The 22,576-nt window shown below is 34.5% G+C and overlaps 1 protein-coding gene across 1 annotated transcript; it reads right to left on the reverse strand.

Annotated features, from left to right (window-relative positions):
* Positions 1-3,070: 3,070 nt before the first annotated feature.
* LOC137813640 (uncharacterized) lies at positions 3,071-11,170 on the reverse strand. Its single transcript, XM_068615998.1, has 6 exons — positions 10,709-11,170; positions 8,215-9,989; positions 7,837-8,088; positions 6,771-6,851; positions 3,948-4,523; positions 3,071-3,301 (listed from the first exon to the last, which is right to left on the reverse strand). Exons 2-6 carry the CDS (start codon positions 9,490-9,492, stop codon positions 3,248-3,250), a joined length of 2,241 nt encoding a protein of 746 aa, XP_068472099.1. The 5' UTR covers positions 9,493-9,989; positions 10,709-11,170; the 3' UTR covers positions 3,071-3,247.
* Between the last annotated feature and the right edge of the window lie 11,406 nt (positions 11,171-22,576).

A 22,576-nucleotide genomic window follows, 5' to 3' on the forward strand; every position in this document is an offset into this window, starting at 1 on the left:
CATTTGATAGTTTTCAAAAAAAAAGTATTTAAAACACAATTTAACCCTCCCGTTTTTCATGTTTTTCTCACACGCCTACCTAAAAAAAACTCATAAGTTACAAAAGGAACACATATAACCTACAATGGTTACTTTATGAAGATCCTTATTTAAGGAGTAACTCAAATGCATACAAAATTAGCATACGTATAAAATCTAAGATCAAAGGACAAATCACTTGATCATCTACTAAATTATCTAGTTTCAGAGACTACTTACATTTGGAAATCCTTTACTAAGTAAAATTAATCTTTTTTAGAAGTGTTTTTTTTTTTAAATCCTCTTTAAGAGTTGACTGTAAATTTTCACATATCTTTAGTTTATAGGAAAAAGTGACAATAATAGAATACTTAAAAAAGATAGCCTAATATATTGATCAAAATATATACTTGTATTTTTTTTTATCTTAATGGAGGTAAAGAAAGTCAAGAATAATGTGTGTTGTAATATGTTGATTACGGTGAAACATTTCAATAATGGATTGAAAAACTAAATGGAAATGAAACCAATTAACAATTGTTTATTTTGTTCATGTGTGGACTATCTATATTTATTTAAAACTGTACCGGTATGGGCGAGGTCGAGGTCCACCTGGCTGTCCGAGGCCGAGTCCACCTGATCGAGATCAGGGAAACCTGGCTGAGACTTAAGAAAGTTGGCCGGATGACGAGACCGATGATCCACTTGGTCGAGACCTTAAAAGACTTGGCCGAGATCTTAAAAGACTTGGCCGAGACGACCGGGATGGCCGACGGCCGACCCCTATTAGAGTGAAGTTAATCTATCATTAAGAATTAGGTAATGCAACCCTAAGCGGTATCCCCCTCGATAAACGGGTCCAACAAGGTAGGCCCATTAGAATAATATAAATAGCACGCATTCCAAGGAGTAAGGTATGTCATTTATTACTGTTCACCTACCTGAGAGTTGACCACCCGCTTTACTGACTTGAACGTCGGAGTGCCTTCGCAGGTACCCCCACCATCCGGTGTTCACCCGAGACCGAGTGCCGAAGGAGAAACAGGAGGACGAGAAGAATCACAGTCATCACCCAGCTACCTGATCGACCGAAGGAAGGAGAAGAATACTTCAACAGTTTTTTAGGTCTCATATCCTGTTTTTGTGAAAAAATATTTATTGACAGTAATTGATTTATTGCCCCTCTTTTTATTGCACTGGCACAGAGGTTATTCACATTATCCATGTGAATTTATTCCATGCATGAGATTTATTCACAATCTTTTGCTTCCTTGCCTCCTTACTTCTTTCAGATTATTTTTCTTTCTTGCTTTCTCTAACATAACTTTCTTCCTTCCTCGTTTTCGTTTTCATATGTTTGATTGGCTTAGTAAACTAAAAGTTGTTTACATTGCATCTGTGCTATCCATATTTAACCGAATAATCGATTATAACCATTAAATAATTAATTATGCAATGCATGCACAATTCACTGTGTTTTTTTAACATATTTTTACATTGTCAGAAAACATGTAAAAAACATATTTATTATATAACATAATCATAATCAATGAACTTATATATATAAGTAATAAAAATTAAAATAATAATAGCAAAATTATAATTTAATATTTAATTAAAACTAATTTATAATAATAAAAGTAATTTTAATCATTTAATAGATATTTTCACTATAAAATTATTTTAAAATTTATTTCATCAGTTAAATCAATTACAAATTCTTACAAGCTTTGCAAACATTCCTCTTAATTTATATTTTTTAAAATTTTATTTTGGACATCACTATAAAACCTGATATGTCATTATATAAAAAATTATTATTAAAATTAAAAATAAAATAAAAAAGAGCATAAACAAATTTAAGAAACTAGACCACAATTCATAAATAAAGAGGAACAACAAACTTAAATAAGAAAGTAAAAACCTATATTGAAAAAAAAAATAACCGTGGAGTAAACAAAAGATCTAGTCCAACGTTCCATAACTAACCAAACTCGGATAATATTTTTTCTTAACCTTTTTAAGGACAGGCCTCCTAGTTGTTATGTTAACTTTCTATTTTTTTCTCTTAATCAAAGAAAAATCTTGAGATGAGAAAATAAGATTCATTTTTTAGAAAAGTATTATATGAAATTAATTATTGGTAGTTAATATAGTATTCAAATTTTAACAAGTTAAACATTTATTAATTATTAACCAAGAGAAATATTAATACTATTTTTTAATACATTCCTTCTCATATATACTTTTTTTTAAAAGAGCTCTAAAATACTGATCTTATTAATTGCCTGATTTCCCCTGTGAAATTAAAGATGAATTTTAGACAATGAAATGCACAGTTATAATTATTAATTGAAAAAAAATAACTAATAATTTTGAATATGCACTTATAAACTTGATTTCATATAATTTTGACTTTTTAAAATTTAGCTAGAAATAAGTTATCTATGTGACTAGTTTTATCTTAACAGAAACTTTGAAATATAATTTAAGATTTTTCAACAAAGCATAAATTACACTTTTTTTCTTAGTCTCGCATGCTTTCAAGAGTAAACTAGTTGAGTCGGAAATAATCAATCATCTAAAAGAGATCACTTAAGCTTTAGACGTGAGTTGAAGGACACTGAATAAATAATACGTATGCTTATATGCTAATATTATAGCAAAAATACACAACTCGTATGCATCAAACTATTAAACTTTTAAAATCTATTTTATTAAATTTTCGATCAACAAGTATAACTATTTAATCTGCTGAAGTGCACCTTATATTTTTAATAAACCCAATCCTTTAAAACATGGTAATAAGTACCATGCTTTAGATCAAGGAACAATAAATCAATAACAACCGAGGGAAAACGTAGGTATAATAAAAGCAAAATTCACTAATCTCACGCTTCTCAAGACTCAAGTTTGATTGTAACCATTTACCACACGCACTTCTTAGAAAGCTGCTCTGGGTCTAGAATATAATTCAAAGGGTGGGGTAATCAAGTTCCACAATGCACTTCAACATCCATTTTTCATGGTAATTGGATAATTAGGTCAGGAATTGAAAATAGTTAACCCATTATATTATTGAAATTGTTTTAGTATTTACATGAGGAAAGGAAAGGGTTAGTGCTATTTTTCCAGAGGACAAGACTCGAGTGAAGACAAACTTGTGATTATGTACAAGAGGGTCAGCAAAAGCAGCATGCTTTTTTTTTTTTTGAGGTAAACTAGAACTTCAGTTGATGTCAAAGTACCTTGGATCTTCAGGGAAATGGTATTCCACGTTCAACTGCCAAACAAACCACAACAGACCTTGTCACATACTAGACAGACCAAGAAATGCAAACAAATAGATTCCAATTGCACAACACACCAACCAAGACATCAATCATATTCTGCCTGCACATACAGCAATCAGAGCAACATGTAACAGAATTCTATTCAACCTTATATAGATAAAAGGGAAATGATTAGACATTTTTAATGAATTTATCATCCTAGCATGGTTTCAATCAACATCATGGGACAAGTATTCAATTTATATGCCTCCTAGAAAACATGGCCACTCACATTAATGAGCCAGATTGGTTATCATTGATTATATTCAGTAAGAGCTTATGCCACAAGCGCTTAATTCAATAAGCTTATTTTGATAGGTTAAGTTTACAAAAGTTATTTTGTGACCCTCCATTTAGCTCTTTTAAACTTGTTGATAAGCAACTTATAAAAGCTTAACCAAACTCGTGAAGTAATTTCCATGTGTCAAGTATGAGCAACAAACACAACACCCAAGAAGTACAATAAAAATGAAGCAGAAAAAAGTAAATTAATAATTTTCCACACAAGCAATCTGAAGCATATTGCTTTTAACAGTTTAGTATGTCACTGAGGAGACGCAATGGAGTAACAGAACCACAACACATGCACATACATACCTTGCCCTCATCAGCATCCGAATGACGTTGAGGGAACACGACCCTCAAATCATTACATAAGTAAAATCTTCGTTCCCCTTCCATGTTTAATCCAGATTTTTCTTTAAGAGAAACATGTTTGCTTTTTTGAGCCGATCTATTGGTCTTCTTAGGAAAAGGGCAAATAAAGCGTAGGTGCAGAGCATAGCGAAGTGGACCACCACTACTAGAATTGTCCTTCACCTTTGAACAGGAATTTGGTGATTTCCTTGATCCATCACATGTTTTATCCCAGCAATCCTTTCGTTCATTCCTCTCACATTCATAGTCAAGCTTTGCTGCAGAAGGGACTCCGACCATTTTTGTGTTTGAAGAATCCCCTTTGTTTAGTAAATTCAACAAGCTACAGCCCTTTCCATTTCCCTGATTAGTAGATTTCGTTTTATTTACAACATTAAGCGCTTCTCCATCACATGAAATGTCATCATTCTTTTGCATTGGTGCAATCCCCTTATCAATCCAACTTCTAAAACCAGGTGATCTCCGAGGGGAAATCGACCCGGAAGATTCAAGGGTGACTTTCTGGCGCAAAAATGTCTACACCATATATAACAAGAAATCAGAAATTGATAAGGAATAAGTAAATCACACAGTTTTAAAATGTAAAAAGTGCACTCATAAATTTGGAATTATAGATCAAATGTATGCTTTAGCAGAGAAGGAGATACATACATGAACTGATTAAAGACATACCTAACCCAGTAAGATGACTACACTGTATTTCTGGTGTTAAACGTGAAAGTACAATTAATTACCATTATACTAAATGAATTACATAATTAATTACCAAGGTGAAAGTACACCAACTATACTTATAGTATGCTATCTAAGTTTGTCCTAAAGTTACCCAGGCATTATTTGCATGATGGAATGAAAAAAAGTGTTTCATCTCATACCTCCAAACTGAAGGTGAAGAAGGGCATAGGATAGGGAAAAGAAAAGGATGAGAATGAAAGTAACATAGTATAAATTACTTGTAGGTTTGTATGAGATTGCAGAGAGAGCAAGAGGAAATGAAGAGAAATCAGAAGCAGGGTAGTTTTGGATGGTTAGAGGAGAGAGAAAAGTGACAAAATCGAGAGAGGCCCACATAATCAGAATCTGTGCAAAATTGTGAAGAAAAACATAGAAAGTGAGAAGAACCATAACATAAACAATTATCTTAAAATAATCGATTATGCTGTACTCTTTTAACTATAGTTCACATCAAAACCGCAAAATCAATTATGGGATCATTTAATTGATTATAGAGTTTATTTTTATTCTTATTCAAATATTTTTTTTGGAATAATAAATGAATAAAATAACACTTAATGATAATTGAATATTAAAAATCAAATAAATAATATTATAATAAAAATATTTTCTCTTCAACCAAAAACTTTCTTTTCCACTCCACTTCTCACCTATTTCTCTTCCTTTCTCTTTTCCATTCTTTTACTTTCCTTCTCCACCAAACAAAGCATAAGAGTAACTTTAAGCAATCAAATTGGTTCCAAAAATGATAAAACTAATGGACTTGTTATCATTGAGGGACCAATTGGATGTTACCAAGAAATGGAGGATCAATGTAAAGTAATGTTTGGAGGACAAAAATGGGCATTTACTCTTTAAAAGAAATCTAAAGAGGTTTTACATTGATTTAGTTCAATAATACTTCAAAATACTTGACATAAGTATCTACTTAAAAAAGAGACAAGTATCCATATCCCCACTAATGTGGAGAAGTTGAGTCTTAATAACCCCTTAGCCTCCCATTTCAAATCATCCTCATTTCCACTGTATAATTAATACATTCCTACATTTATGCATCTCATACAATTACACATAATAACCAGATGCACCCAAAAGCAGAGCATCCAGATGTGGCTGGACATGCTGTGTACCCCTAAGTTTCAACTTACAAGCTACCCCCCACAGATCCATCAAGACCAAGTAGAAAAACCATAGAAAACAAAAAAAAAAGGATGTTAGCATATTTCTGATTCTGACATTAATAAATAATAAGAGAATAAATATTTCTCCATTTGGTTAGCATTAATTACAAGTGAACGCTTAAGACAAAATGTGAAGACCTGACCAATACTAGGAAAAAACACCATGTGAAGAGTCCTACCTCAAATGGATTTATAGCACTTTTGGATTAACGGCATGGTGAAAAAAAAAGTAATAGAGTTGCTACTGATTTTTCACGTTTTTAACTTGAATTTTAGTTACCCACCACAGAACCCAAAGCACCATTAATCAAACCCACACAAATTATTTCCCTTTTAGAGGAAATGAAGTTTTACATCCTCAGGAGAAACCCCCCTTCCAGCAAAGGAATAACTAGCTTACACTCCTAAACATTTCCAGTCTCATTTCTTCTTTGGTGAGAAAAGTCACATTCCTTTGTTACTTATGACTTGGCAAGCTTTTTAAGATACAGTTTTCATTATAGTTGTAATTTCTCTCCTGTGTTTCAACACTTCATTTGAGTATTTCAATGATGATAATACTGTCTAATGTGCCTGATGGTTGATTTACAAATAAATCTTATAGTCAGGTTCTATTTTTTTTCTCTTTTGAATTATGACCAGTCACCTTCTTGAGGCAGCCACCCTGCCTAGCAATATTTAATCGAGGCAGTTTTTTGGGTTACCACCTCTACATATCTCTCATGCCTTGACAACACTGATTTCAATGAAGTTCAAAGCTAAAACTAGCCATGTCATAACAATTATGCCATTAGGGAGCAAAATGTCCAGATCAATTGACTCAGATTCAGCCAGACTGAAATCTTACTTTGGTACCAACTGGCATGTCAGTCAAATCGTAGTTGCAAAAGAAAGTGTGAAGGGGAGTCTTTTCTGGATTGCTTAGCACCTGCACAGAGCAATCAAATGTAAGGCATTTGTTGTGCACAAAAAGATGCCAATCTGCACAAATATCTTGAAAGTAGAAACTCAAAAATTGAATATGTAAAGAATATTGCAAGAACGAGAATAATTGTAGCACAGCTTATATGTTTGTTAGTAGGAATTTGGGGAGGAGTAAAGCAGGCAAAGTACTGTACTGAAGCCGAAGTACATTCCAAATACATCAATCGTTCCCCTTTCCTTCCATGTAAAACATTCTCACCCACATGGCACAAATGAAGAAATGCATATAATATATAATGAAAGAAAGCAGTATCTTCTCATTAACTGAGAAGATAAAACGTCCATTCTCTTGGCACCACAAATCAAAAGAAATTCTTGCCCCAAATTTATATAACATTGCAAACATACTGTGTGACCAGTCCACTTAAATGGACTAACCTGCATAAGCCCACATTTGAGTGGAAACTAAATTTAACTGGGCCAAATAAGCCCACAGGTTAAGAAACCGGTCTGCAAAACTACATTTCCTTTTATTGTCAATGATATTTCTGTCTAAAAAAAATAATGATAAACAACCTAGGCCATGGATTAGTCTACAAATAGTAATTTCTTTTTACTTTAAAATGGTTACTTTTTAAAATAAAATAATATTTATGCAGAATTGCAGATAACGAAGTTGGCCCACAAACCAAACCATTTAGCCACATAGGCTCACAACTAAATGGATTAAGAATTTGCAGACCCAAGCCTGTCCAGCCTTGTGGCCTATGTGAACTGGTCCATTGACTGTGTACCCCACCCCCCTCCCCCTCTATTGACAGTTCCATACAAAAAAATTTATTCATCAACAGTGCATCTGTTACCTCCCTTAATGTTAAGTGTACCAAACTATTCGTGCATATATAAATTGAAGGCTCTAGCGGGTTCATCAGAAGAAGGCACTCAGACACGGGTTAAAACTTATAACAGTGAAACAAGTATATCAATACCAGTTGAATCCGTCCCTTCACTGGTATACGCAATCGGCTTTTTACACCTTGTGAATCATCATTTCTGAGCCCTGGTTTCAGAAATTGGCCTCCAAACTTGTTTGAAGAGGAAATTCCTGCAAGATCTATTGATGCATAATATAGCAAATAGCAATCTCCATCCACGCTAGTAACAGAAAATGGAAGCTTCTGTGATTTAGGAGAAAAGTTTCCACCAGTAATGCTTAGCACAGCAAGAAAACCATCGATTTTCTACATATAATAAACACAAAAGCAAACAACCACAGGTCAGTTGTCTAAAACTTTACACTGCACTGAAGTTTAGAATCATGAACAAGTTCAATTACAGAATTGTAATTAGCATATATCCAGCCAGACCTTACTACAGTTTCCAGATAAGAATCGTCCAGATAAAAGAGACTCCTCAAATGAACCAACTAAAGACCTCCTGACCGAAAGCCCACTCAAACTTCTAGTAAATCTCATGGAGTGAGAGGTGGGACATGAATCTCGAGATAGGAAACAACTCATGTCAGCAATATCATCCAGAGAAGATGGACAGAAACCTTTGCATAAGAATTCAACATCATCAAACAATTTACATGCAACTCTGGAATCATCATCCTTATGATTTAACACAAGGCATGAGTTAGAATTGTCAAGTGATTTTTCTATACTCCTTGAAGTTATATTGCAATTCTTTATCTCTTCAACAACTTTCCTACATCCACCAATAGCTTTTATTCTTTCAGAAAATTTAGGACCAAGAGGTGACAAGGAAAGAGGAGAGCTCACGCTTATAGGAGATACAGATAATATGCCACTTTGAGGCCTAACCTGACTGGATTCACTAAAGTGATCAATTCCAGCAGTGGGTGAACTACAATGAGACAGTAGTCCTGTATTTTCCTTCAAAGGACCATCAGTTTGGAATAAGGATTCTGTACTGTTTGGCTCACTTTTTTGCTCAAAGGAACTTCTCAAGGACCAAGAAGACATTATCATGCTTTTACTTCCAATATTTGCCTTCTTATTATCTTGTGTGATAGAATTACTAACATTGTCATTCTTAACAAGGGCATCAGCCACGTTATTTCTTCGGCCAATGTCAAGAGGATCACCTTTAAAATGACTTGGGGAGAGCATACTGCTCAACGGAGATAAAAGTCGCTTCCTGACCAATGAACTAGCAGATTCAGTGTCATTGGCTGGAAAATTAGTAAAAGCAGAAGAATGAAGATCTGCAGCTGGAACATCAGCCAAACCATCAATTGAAGTATTAGTTCTGCCTGATTTGAAACCAACAACCCTTGAAGCAGGAATGTGAACATTCCGTCCACTTTTTGAAGCAAAAGGAGTACTTCTATCTGTTGAACCAATCTTCAAAGTGTGGACATTTGAAGCAACTTCCATGGCTCCTCTATAAAACGTATTATCAGAAACATTTGAAGTTTCTAATGAGGCATCCTTCGGAAAATCATCAAAAGAAGATCCTAGAGTACATGCAGCCAACCCACCTGTGTTAACAGTTATACTGTTCATGCTGCTTATAGCAGAGGGGCTAACATCAGAAAACTGCGGTGAGCTATTTAAAGCTGCCCCCATAAGTGCAACCTTTTCAGCAGTTTCATTTGGGGGTATCTGGGGCAAACCCATCACAAATATTCAATTCAGCAACGTGGATGTTGAGATCTTCTCAAAGAGATGAAAAATTACTTTGAAATTACCAATGTGATCCCTCGGGGAGGTCTTAAATGTTCATTTTACTGCTTCCCCTATCAACAGACGATCATGGTGTGAAATGCAACCATCAACTAAGAACTACAGTCCTAGCCTCCATCCTAACCAATTACACTATTCAATCACACATGCTAACCTCCTAGAACCTACAACTACAAATGGAATCGGAACATCCAAATCAATTAATTCAAAACCTATAAGATATTCCCAGTTCCAACTATGTCATGTATCCATCAGCGGCATCCACATTTGATACATTACAATCATCATTTCCTTAGCAGGGCATACAGAGAAAGTCCAGGACATGATGATATACATCCAAGAACTGCAACAAGAACATATCTCTCGACCTCCGTACTGGCAGCAGATGAATCCCAAACAATTCATGGTACGTAACAATTCAGTGTCTATGCCTGATACAAATTTTGAATAAATACATGAATTTCCTCTGCTCGCAAAGCCACAATAAGCAACAAATTAAAACACAAATTCATAGCTCAAGATCTTCTTAAGCTCCCCACTCCATTGACCACATTTCATATTCATCTTTAGTTTTACTCAACAAAAGAGTTAGATTTAAAAAAAAAAAAAAAAAACTAACTTCATTTGTTAATCCTTGGGAGAGGATTGGACTGAATTTCATCAATCACAATAGGATGGTAACGAAAATGAGAGAAAATAAAGATGAAAATACATCCCACAAAACCAAAGAATAAAAATTTAATAAACCATCCATCTGAGCCTATTTTCAAACTGAATTAAGAGTAATCAACGCCCATATACAGAAGGTTTCTTCAGGAAATATGAACATGAAGAGAAAAAAGAAAATCTTTTATAAAAAATAAAAAATAAAAAAACGCAGACTTGCGATACACACATTCACCGAAAACCCACAAAGCTTTTGTGTTGTCATCTACCACAAGCAACTTGTTATTTTATTTAATTTTTTATATTTTTTTTATTCTCTTTAAGCTGTTCTACAGCAGAACCTTACAGAACAGAAACCCCCAAAAAACAGTTTTTTGATACCCCATAAACCCCAGAAGAACAACAATCAGAAAACTGAGAAAAATCAAACCCAAGTCCTAGAAGATTCAAGATGATCAACATAGAAAAAAAGTAGAAAACGCACCAATGAAGGCTGATAACAGAAGAGTGCATGAGATAAATCATATCAATAACCTTCTGCAATTCCACCTTTAGATCAAATGATAATAAGAATCTCCCAAAAAAAAATGAAGTAGAAGGGTGTTCCACAAAAATAAAAAAGAGATCTTTTTTTTTTAATAGGAATTGCAGAAGGTGAAATCGAAGATGGGAGGGGGGCGTTAGGTGTTGGATTTGGGGTGTGGAGTTGAAGGAAGACCCATGTGTTTGTGTGTGTCCACAACAGCATGAGACTCTGTCTCATCCCATGTTTATGTTTATAATACCAAAATTCACAAAGTTTAGCCTCATCCTCTCCACCGCAGACACAGTAGGTCAGCCTTACAAAATCTATGTAATTATATCATTATTGTAAGAAAAAGTATTGTCCAAAATTATCTTAAATGCAGCTGTTTTCATACATGAATAAAAAAAATTGAGTGAAAACAATCTTCTAGTGAATTGGAATTAGAATAAATAATACAGCATGAAAGAGTTAGTATATAGATCAATTTTCTAAAAAAAATGGATGTTCAATCATTTATCAAATTACAGTACATTTAAAGGAAAAAATAAATTAAGGTCTTGCTGACCATTATACTGGTTAAAGACTTAAATCAAAAGCATATAAAATCTGTTAAAATTTATAAAAAAATTATTAAGTAATCTCTCTTACACTTATAATCAAATGGCTTTTTTCCCCACAAGTTTAACAAAAATATTATTAAAAGCTTCCAGACAAACAATACATTACATTTCAAAACAAGAATGCACAATTGAAAAAGGACTAATATACCTAATATCTAAATTTCTTTTCTGAAAGAAGATACCTATAGAACAGTATAGATAATAAGACTATATATCAGTGTAGTTTTTTCACATCACCTTTTAATTACAGTAAATTATATTTATATATTTCTTAATTTGATATCAATTACTTTAAAAATAATTTTTAATGGAGTAAATGTTTAAGGTATATTTTTATTGAACTATCTTTTTATATACATATATATATTTTTACCAAAATTGTGTCTATGAAACAAATAAAACATTTCTATCACTCTTTTAATTAATTTATATTTAGATGTTTTATCTCTGCATCACACAGTCAGGTTTTATGTGTTGTGTTGTGGTTATGGTTTTTTTTTCTTTTTTTTATTGAATATAATTTTTTTATCTTTGATTGTTTTGTCACGTTAGCTTTTTTGCAGCTTTTGTTTTTTCAGCATTGGCCACCTTGACTAAAATTTGAGATTCCCTTTTGACTGATTTGATTAATTTCAAGTGTTTAAATTATCTATTTTTTAATGGAATCTTAAATATTAGTTATTTTGTTAATGATGAAAATGTTCCATATCAAAGTTTTAAATTTAAGTATATGATTAAGATTATGTTTTTTTCCATTTCCAGTGGAAATTTTGTTACTAGATTAAAAAATTATTAAAGTTGAACAAATTGAAAGATTAAAATATTTAAGATATAACCAAATCTCATATCTTCTAATTCAATAGGAGAAGCAGGGTTTTGCAAACTGAATTGGACTTTGAGATGTTTGAGTTGTACTTTTCCTCTGTCTGTATTTTTTTTCTCCTTAATCATATTATTGTTGTTGGTTATGTTCTTCTTTTATCTAACTTGTAATTAAATAAAGTAAACAAGCTAAGATAAAAGATAAGATAGGGTGAAGTAAAATGATTTAATAAAATAAAGTTATCACGTTGTTTTATAAAAAGGTAAACAAATAACAAAGGAAATAATAAATTAATGTATTTTTATCTTTAAATTAAAAATACAAATTATTGCTAATTTGCACAAATGATAATGACCTACCTTTTAACCAAATGGTATAGAATTTTGGTTTCAATAATATCACTTTATACTAAATAAATAATGTTGAAAGATAAATATAACCTTATATATGATAAAGATTCTTAATTATAAATTATTACTTAATTCTTGTAATATCTAAGCTATTTAAGATAAATTTTAAATAGATAAAAAATTAATGAGTGCATAGATAAAAAATCTTAAATCAATTTTAAATAAATAAATGTTTGTATAATAGAGTTTTGATTGTAAACTTTTAAAAATTAAAAATTTATTTTGATATAAAAATAAGTGTAATTAAGAATTTTGTAATTTGACTTAAACTTTAATAAACTAATGGGTGTGAATAATTGGAATCAAAGAAGTAAATACGAGTTTGAAGCCTATCAACGTTGTCAAGCTTATACATCAAGGTCATGTTAAAAGAAAGGTGAAAGGAGTAAGGAAAACCGGATCAAGTAGGGTATGCATGCTCACCATTTTTGGACCAATAAGAGAATTTCTTTGATTTTTTTATTTGAAGTTTTAAATCTAAATTTTCCTTCCCTGTACATTGTAATTCCCAACCAAAATGTTTAAAGAATTAGGTTAAAGTGTCATTTTATTTGTATGAGCTTTTGAATTTAGAGTCTGCAATAAATAACATTTTTATTTTTTTCAATGAAGATAATATTGATTGAGAGTTGAAATTCTATATATTTTTATATTGTGTCTTTTAGACTTAGAGAGTTTTCTTTTCTTTTGATATTATATTGGTTCATCTCATTTTAATACTTATCGCGAAGCATCTTTAAAAAGCGACTTGATTTCTTTTATATTATAAGTTTTTTTTTCTTTTGTTCTTCTTCTTTATCAAATTGTATGATCTCTTTTTTTATTCATGATTCAATCACCTTTTACTCACATGAATATGTTCAAGTTCTTCTGTTTTTAAAAGAAAATTTTCATACTTGTATAATCATGTGGATTAAACTCATATCTAGTAAGCTTCTAAGAATTTTTATCCTATCTTATTTTATTTGTATTTGTGTGTTCCTATTGTTATGTTTTTGTTTTTGTTCCCTTAGATGCAAACTTCCACACCTACTTAATCCTATAGATTAAACTTGTGTTCAGTGGTAATATCTTTTATATTCATGTTGGTTGTTATTGTTCTAGCCAAGAGGTGTGCCTCTCAATCTAGAGCATCAAATTTAATCCGAAACAGTGGCTTCCGGCTCAATAGTTTGTCTTTTTTTCCGTCGACCTCCCTTTTCCCTTATACTCAATCTTCCTTGTATCTAGTCTTCTTTCCAACTATTATTCCATCATTATTCTCTATCCCGCGTATCTAACCTATTCCCTTTGCTAACGCCCTTCCCTCTTTAAAATGAGATTCTTCCATTAATTATACAGATTGATCTCCAAGCCGTTTCACCCTATTAGAAGAATCGACCCATGACCTCACATCCCCTCAGCCTCGGGCGTAAGTCCAAGAGGTTAAAAGGCCTTCACAACCAGCTACCTTGCCAATCAGATCGGTCCATGACCTCACAGTCCCTCCGCCTCAGGCATAAGTCAATGAGGCTAAAAGGCCTTCACAACCAGTTACCTTGCCAACCAAATCGGCCCATGACCTCATAGTCCCTCAACCTCAGGCATAAGCCAACGAGGCTAAAAGGCCTTCACAACCAGCTACCTTACCAACCAGATCGGGCCATGATCTTAAAAGAAAGCAAATAATGCATCGCTTAGCCACCAACCTTGCGTCCTCCCTACCTTCTTTTGTGGGAGTACTTGGTTTTCGAACCGGTGCTGGTATTCGTACCCATCATTACCCCTGTTACACATCTCATCAAGCATTAACTGTGCCGATTATTATGCATGTGTCTACCTATAACTGGTTTTTTTGAATCAGTTACTATTCCTACTTGTTTCTCCTTTGGCACGCCCCTTCATCTTCCTGCCACTCTTCATTCATCTTTCACACGTTTTCTCCCTTCGTATTCCCATTTTCGTCTTTACTTCTTACCCTTCATCTTCTTGCACCTGTTACTCCTTCCTTGTCTCGAACTCAAAACCTCCCAGGTACGCACTGCTCTTCTCATCCTTTCTTCAATTTCTTTATCCAATCTATATCTTGCGCGTCTGTCTTCACAATGTGCTACTGATGTGATTCCACTAGCCATGTAGAGAAAGGTTCTTGACCTTCTTAGGAATCACCTTGAGTTGGACATTATAGAGGCACTTTTCTTAGAGTTGGATCATTTGTTCTAAGACAAGAACTCACCAAAAACTAGTACCAAATCCCAAACTCATTTGGATGAACCAATTTTAGTCAAATTGAACCAAAAAAGAAGAGAAACTAAAAGGAACCGAACAGAATTGAAATTAAAAGGCAAGAACAGAACATAGGTGCTGGAAAAACAGAAAAACCGAACCAAAAAAAAACTCAAGAACACAAGACAACATGAACAATTGAAAGAGAAGAAGGGAAGGAGAAGAGAGTGCTCATGAAGATGGAAGAATGTTGGATGATCTCGCCACTAGAAGTGTGGAATGCTCCTAGATGAGAGTGATGCCGCCACTTGAGGACTCCAATGATCCATCAAGATAAGACTAGAGAAGAAGGCTCCAAAAGCTCTCCAAAGTTCACTCAAAATTTGAGTAGAGTTTACTTAGATTAATTCCAATCTGAATTTTACAAAGGAAGCACCTCTATTTATAGCCTAAGGTGCTGAAAAATAGGTGGGAAATTTCAAATAAACTCATTTGAAATTCCCACCAAAAACAAGTCACATGGGAGGTGTGACCTTTTTCTACTATGACACCTCCCAAAAACTACACCTACACCACTCTCCTAAGTCACATGGGTAATGTGACTTTATTTTACATTTTCACACTCCTTTATTTAATAACCACACCTCCTAAAACTATACAAGAGTATTTCAAAGCTTGGCCTTGCCCCTCGTGGGATGGACTTGGGCTCTTTGGGCTTTGGCCTTCTTGGGCTTGGGCTTGGGCTTGGGCTTTGGACTTGGGCCTCATCTTTATTGTATGTCTTCTTTTAATTTTGAGAAGACTAGAAGGAAGAACTACAAATGTGAGGGTGGATGTCCTCTTCCTCCATTAATAAAAGCCTCCTTTATTTGATTCTCATCATAGTATTTTACTATCATTCTTGTTGTTTGTCTATTCTTTTCGTCTGTTTACTTCATTGCATGATGCATTATAGCTCTGTGTATCCGTGGGCCAAACGTGATGTTCTTCGTGAAACCTCTGTCTTTACCTCCGTCAAAATAATCAAATGTTTTCGTCACACTCAATCTTTGATTTGTTCTGGTGTTGAGGGCAATATCATTGTGGTTCCCTGTGCTCCTGACGAACTAGTTTGTAAGGATTTTCCACATGGAGAGCCATTTTGTTTTTTCTATGAAACCCTTTTCACTAAACTTGGTATTCGTCTTTCCCTTGTCTTCTTTAGAAAAAAAAAATTCTAAACACGATGAATGTTGCCCCTGCACAATTTCACCCAAACAGCTGGCCATTTGTTCGTGCCTTCCAAATTCCTTATGTGCACTTTGATATCACTCCCACTGCCAATGTCTTCTTCTTTTTCTTCAAGTATAGGGCTTCCAAGCGGACCTCGTGGGCTTCCCTTAATGGGATTCCTGGTCGAGGTCTGTTGTCACTTTTTCAATCTTCTTACAAAATGTTCAAAGGTAAATTTCTTAAAGTTCATGCTCCCGAGCTCCTTGAAAGGTTTCCTCTGTATTGGTCACCTCGTCCTCAATGTCAGTCTCCTCACCCCGACAATGTAAACAATAGTGAACTAGATGATTGTAAAAAACTTGACGATCTGGGCACCATATTTGAAACCTTCGTTCTTCTAAGGCTCGAGTCCCGACCTTCCGATATTAAAGTCTACATTGGTACCTACCCCCTCCATTATACTTCCTCTTCATTTCTTATGTCGCTACTAACCTTGTTGTTATAAGGAAAACACCATGTCTTTGAGTAGAGCTAAGATGGTTCGTCGAACAAAGAAGAAGTAAAATATTGCCACCATTACGGTCGACTCGGAGAAAACTACCACCACTCCCTTGAAACGCAAACAAGATGTGTATGTTCTTCCAAACCCGATCAACTGATATTAGAACAAGAGCATTCCTCACACCAACATTCAAAATATGAAGATCAATCTACCAAGGTGGTGGTTCTTCTCGAACTATCCTGAGGCTCTTAATATCTAATACTGGGCTCAGTTTCTGAATCATTTAGATAACCTTGTTCGTAAACATCAGTCCCGAGCCTCCCTTGATGAGTCTCAATGCAAAAAAATCCAAGCTGACTTAACTGAAGCCAACAAGAGCAAAAGCAAACTAGAAGAAGCTCAACATATGATTATCGCCCTGGAAAACCAATTGTGTTAGGCTAATAAACACAAAAAAGATGTGGTCTCTCAACTTCATGAAAAGTGCCTAATTTTCGTAATATTTCATATTAAAATATAGACACTTATGATTATTAATTGCTAATTTATATATAAAATAATCCCTAATTTATGAATTTGTACCTTTTTATATTTTTTATGATTTTAATTGAATAAGAGCATTTTATTCCCAATTTTGGTGTTAATTGCAAATTTCTAGGGAAGAATGGAGATTTGGATTAAAGAAGAATTATATAGGCTAAAAGGAGAAAGATGGAAGGTCCAAAACATACAGAAGAGAGAAAAAAAAGTCCAACTCAGTAGCGAGAATGAGTCAGATTAATTGGGCTATTTTTATGTTTTATCATTAAACCCGTGAGCACGACGCAGGAAGTCGCCTAACCCTAGCAAATTAGGTTAAATAGGGGGCTAGAGTGATGGAGATCAAGCCCAAGAGAACATGGAGGCCACTCATCAAGCTCAAGAAGAGGTGGAGGCACAAATGGAGGATGCCCATGGAGGTCAAAGTCCACCTCAAAGGATTACAAGAAGCATGTTCAAAGCCTTGGGAGCAAGAGGACATTTATTTTCTCTTTTTGTAGTGTCTTTAGTTGAAGGTGCTTAGAGGGAAACCTTAGAAACCTCTTTTGTTATAGCATCTTTTAGGTTTTAAATAGGACCTTTAGGGGGGTGTATTAGTAGATAGGTGTAGGTGTAGTTTTTGGGAGGTGTCATAGTAGAAAAAAGGTCACACCTCCCATGTGACTTGTTTTTGGTGGGAATTTCAAATGAGTTTATTTGAAATTTCCCACCTATTTTTCAGCACCTTAGGCTATAAATAGAGGTGCTTCCTTTGTAAAATTCAGATTTGAATTTTATCTAAAGAAACTATACTCAAAATTGGAGTGAGCATTTGGAGAGCTTTGAGCTTCTTCTCTAGTCTTATCTTGAAGGACCATGGTTTCCTCAAGTGGCGGCTTCCACACTCATCTAGGAGCATCCATTCTTCTAGTGGCGTGATCATCCAACCATTCCTCCATCTTCATGAGCATTCTCTTCTCCTTCCTTTCTTCTTCTTCAATTTGTTCATGTTATCTTGTGTTTTGAGTTGTCTAGCTTTCGGTTTTTCTATTTTCAGCACCTATATTCTGTTTTGTTTTTAAATTCTGTTCGGCTCTTTTGTTTTAAGTTCAATTCTGTTCGGTTTCTTCTTTTCCTTCTCCTTTGTTGATTCAATTTGACAATATTTGGTTCATCCAAATGAGTTTGAGAATTGGTACTTGTTTTGGTGAGTTCTTGATTTTAGAACCATGATCCAACTTCTAAGAAAGTGCCTCTATATTTTCCAGCTCAAGGTGATTCCTCAAAGTGTCAAGAATCTTGTTCTAAGTGGCTATTGGAATCACATCATGTGGTATCATGAGTCTTAGGTTCATTCTTGTTTAATTGTTGAGTTGTGTGCACTTTATTTCAAGAGCTCTTTAATTTCTTGCAATTTAAGTTTCTGTTTTAGAATTTTAATTGAGTATTCTTGCTGTTTTTTCTTTACACCAAGTGTTTGTGGAAAGGTTTATGGCACTCATAATTCTTATGAGTATGGTTGCTCTTTTGGAATGGCATTATCCTTCCTAGAGTATACCTTAAGCTTCCTTTCACTTGTTACAATTTGTGATGTGTCTTTTAATTTTTGAATCATGTCAAGTTTTGTCTTAGTCATGTTATTCCATATATGTCATTACTTCTAGTAGTACTTTTATTGTTTTGATTGTTTCTTGCTTTGGTGTCATATAATTTTTCTGAATTGATGTTGATCCTTTGTGCATTTTCTTTTTAGAATTGAGTTCATACTTGTATTCTAGACCTATACAAGTTCCAATACATCATTTTCTATTATGTCTTTGCTAGTTCATCATTCTGTTTTTTATTCCTATTAGGATTCCTCATTTCTGAAAAGAGTGCTTACTGTTTTTCCTTATTGCAACTGATTTACGTACTGTAAAATTCTGAAATTCTGGATTTGAGATATTCAAAGTGTTAGAAAAGAATAGAAAAAAGAATCATTCAAAAATATGAAGTACACAAAAAATGATAAATAAAATAAAAAAAGTGTACATTCCTGCCGAAAAAAATACGGTAATCTGGCAGTGATTTTAAAAAATTTATTTCTCTCAATTGGCTTACTGTTTTTAATTGATTCCAGTGCCATTATTGAGTTAACATCTTGAAGTTTCTGTGGTATAAATTTCATAATCCAGTTCGCTCTACAACGTTCCAGTTAAATCAGTGAATATCAAAAACAGTTTGCATAAAAAAAAAAATAAAAAAATTCCAGTAGCTAAATTTTTTGTTTTCTTCATCTACTCTAGTGCTTTTCCTTAGGTATTCTTTTGTGTGCCTACTTTTCTCACTGAGTTCTTTATTTTCTTGATTGTCTTTCATTCTTACTCTTTGAGTTTGTCTTACATATAGTATTCCTTTTGCAATTACCTTTCCTTGCTTATACCTTTTCTTGTTTGTCTTTATTGTTTCTTTGGTTTTGTGGTGGTTTGCTCTTAAGATTGGTGTGCTTGCTTTGACATATTTCATTTGAGGATTCCAAGGCCTCAAGATCAGATTGGAGCAAGAACATTATTTCTTTGAGAGTGATATCTTTTTCAGCCTTAAATTCACTTCGGCAGTTTCAAGTGCAAAGCTCACTGTTTTTGCTAATTTTTAACTTGTTTGCTGTTTTGTGTGTTTGCTGTTTTTTTAATTACAAATGGCTGGATCTTCAAGTGATGCTTCCTACAAGCAGAATTCTCCTTCCAAAGCTTCAATTCTTGGTGAATTACATGAAGCTCAAAGAACAATTAGAAGGTTGGAGGAGAAATTGCAAAAGATGGAGGTCCAACAAACTAGACCATCTCCTTCTATCCATGATGGACATCATTCTCATAGACCATCTTCAAGAGCTTCTTCAAATGATGTTGGCCGTGAAGATGAGCATAGGAGAAGGAGACCTCCACCCCAAGTCCATGGACAAAGACATCATCACCAAGGGGAAAGAATTCACTACGGCAATGGCTTCTACCATGATGCAAAGTCCAAGCTTCCTTCGGTCAAACTACCTTGCTTTAATGGTTCTAGTGATCCAAATGTGTATTTAGATTGGGAGGCTAAGTGTGAACAAATTTTTGAGATCCATGAGATCCAAGATGAGCATAAGCTCAAGCTAGCCACCCTAGAGTTTAGTGATTATGCCATGAAATGGTGGCATGGGATTGTAAAGGACATTATCTATCACAAGGGTCCTCCCGTGGACTCTTGGAACTCTTTAAAGGATCATATGCGCGCTAGGTTTGTGCCCCCACATTTTAGGAAAGACCTCATGTTGAGACTCCAACGGTTTCAACAAGGCACGCTAAATGTGGATGAATATTATAAGGAGCTTGAGACGCTTGTGCTTAAAATTGAATTAGAAGAAAGTGAAGAAGCCATGGTTGCTAGGTTTGTGAGTGGTCTTAGGAAGGATATCCAAGACATTGTTGAGTTACAAGAGTATTCATCATTGGGCTCTTTAGTTCATCTTGCAATGAAGGTGGAAGCCCAACTTGCTAAGAAAAACTCTTTTAAAAATGCTTCCAATAATGGATACTACTCCAAGTCTTGGAGAAACAAAACTTCTTTTTCAAAACATCCTTCCAAAGATTCTTCTTTCAAACCCAAGGAATCTAAGCCATCAACATCTAGACCTAAGTCTCCCACTAGAACATCTAACACTAAATGCTTTAAATGTATGGGTTATGGTCATATTGCTGCAAATTGTCCTTCAAAACGAAGTATGTACATGCATGAGGGCATTGTAGTTAGTGAGCATGATTCGGATTCTTCAAAGCATTCATTGCATTCTCATGCATCTAGTGAGGAAGAGAGTGAATGTCCACTTGAAGGGGACTTGTTAGTTGTGAGAAGACTTCTTGGACAAGTTTCACAACCTTTTGATGAAAGTCAAAGGGAAAATATTTTCCATACAAGATGTCTTATTCAAAACAACATTTGTTCCTTGATAGTGGATGGGGGTAGTTGTGCAAATGTGGCTAGTACAAGAGTAGTAGATAAGCTTGGATTGCCTACTATCTCTCATACAAAGCCCTACAAATTACAATGGCTTAGTGAAGTAGGAGAAATAATTGTTAATAAACAAGTCCTCATCCATTTCTCCATTGGAAAATACAAAGATGAGGTATTATGTGATGTTGTGCCCATGGAAGCCACTCATGTTCTTTTGGGAAGGCCTTGGCAATTTGATAGAAAAGTTTTACATGATGGCTTTACCAACAAATTATCTTTTGAATTCCATGGTCACAAGGTTACTTTAAAATCTCTCTCTCCAAGAGAAGTCCATGAGGACCAAGTTATCATGAAGAAAAAGAGGGAGAGTGAAAAAGATAAAAAAGATAAAAAAGATAAGAGTTCTAAGCCTACACTCCTTGTGTCTAGGCGTGACATTGAAAGGGAAATAGTGGCTCATCATCCTCTTTTTTTAGCCATCCCTAGAACTCTTAGCATAGAAACACTTGTTGATAGTCCTCATTGCTTGGAAAATTTGGTAGAAGAGTTCAAAGATGTGTTTCAAGATCCTCCAAATGGACTTCCACCTTTGAGAGGGATTGAGCACCAAATTGATTTGATACCGGGCTCTTCTTTACCAAATCGTCCCGCATATAGGACCAATCCAAGTGAAACCAAGGAAATTCGCCAACAAGTTGAGGCTTTGATTGAAAAAGGGTGGGTGCAAGATAGCATGAGTCCTTGTGCTATGCCTATCATCTTAGTGCCAAAAAAGGATGGCACATGGCGAATGTGTTCGGATTGTAGGGCCATAAATAACATAACCATTAAGTATAGGCATCCCATACCTAGACTAGATGATTTGTTGGATGAATTACATGGTTCAAAAATCTTTTCAAAGATTGATCTTAAAAGCGGCTACAATCAAATCCGTATCAAACCGGGTGATGAATGGAAGACGGCTTTTAAGACCAACTTTGGTTTATATGAGTGGTTAGTTATGCCTTTTGGTTTAACTAATGCACCAAGTACCTTCATGCGCCTCATGCATCATGTTCTTAGACCTTTCATTGGTAAGTTTGTTGTGGTTTACTTTGATGACATTCTCATTTATAGCTTATCTTTGAATGACCATAGATTGCATGTTAGGCAAGTTTTGGAAACCCTTAGGAAGGAACATTTGTATGCTAACCTTGCTAAATGTATGTTTGCTCTTGATCATATAGAATTCCTAGGGTTTGTTGTGAGTTGTAAAGGGGTCCATGTGGACAAAACCAAGGTGGTGGCCATTCAAAATTGGCCTACACCGAAATCTTTGAATGAGGTCCGAAGTTTTCATGGGCTTGCTTCTTTCTATAGAAGATTTGTCCCAAACTTTGGTACCATTGCCGCACCACTCAATGACATAGTGAAAAAGGATGTGGTCTTTCATTGGGGAGAAGCACAACAAAATGCTTTTGATACTTTGAAAGAAAAATTGACTAATGCTCCCATCTTGGCCCTTCCTAATTTCACTAAGACATTTGAGATTGAGTGTGATGCTTCAAGCATAGGTATTGGGGCTGT

The sequence above is a fragment of the Phaseolus vulgaris genome, chromosome 1, assembly GCF_051622355.1.
Source record: "Phaseolus vulgaris cultivar YP4 chromosome 1, ASM5162235v1, whole genome shotgun sequence".
Taxonomy (NCBI): Eukaryota; Viridiplantae; Streptophyta; class Magnoliopsida; order Fabales; family Fabaceae; genus Phaseolus; species Phaseolus vulgaris.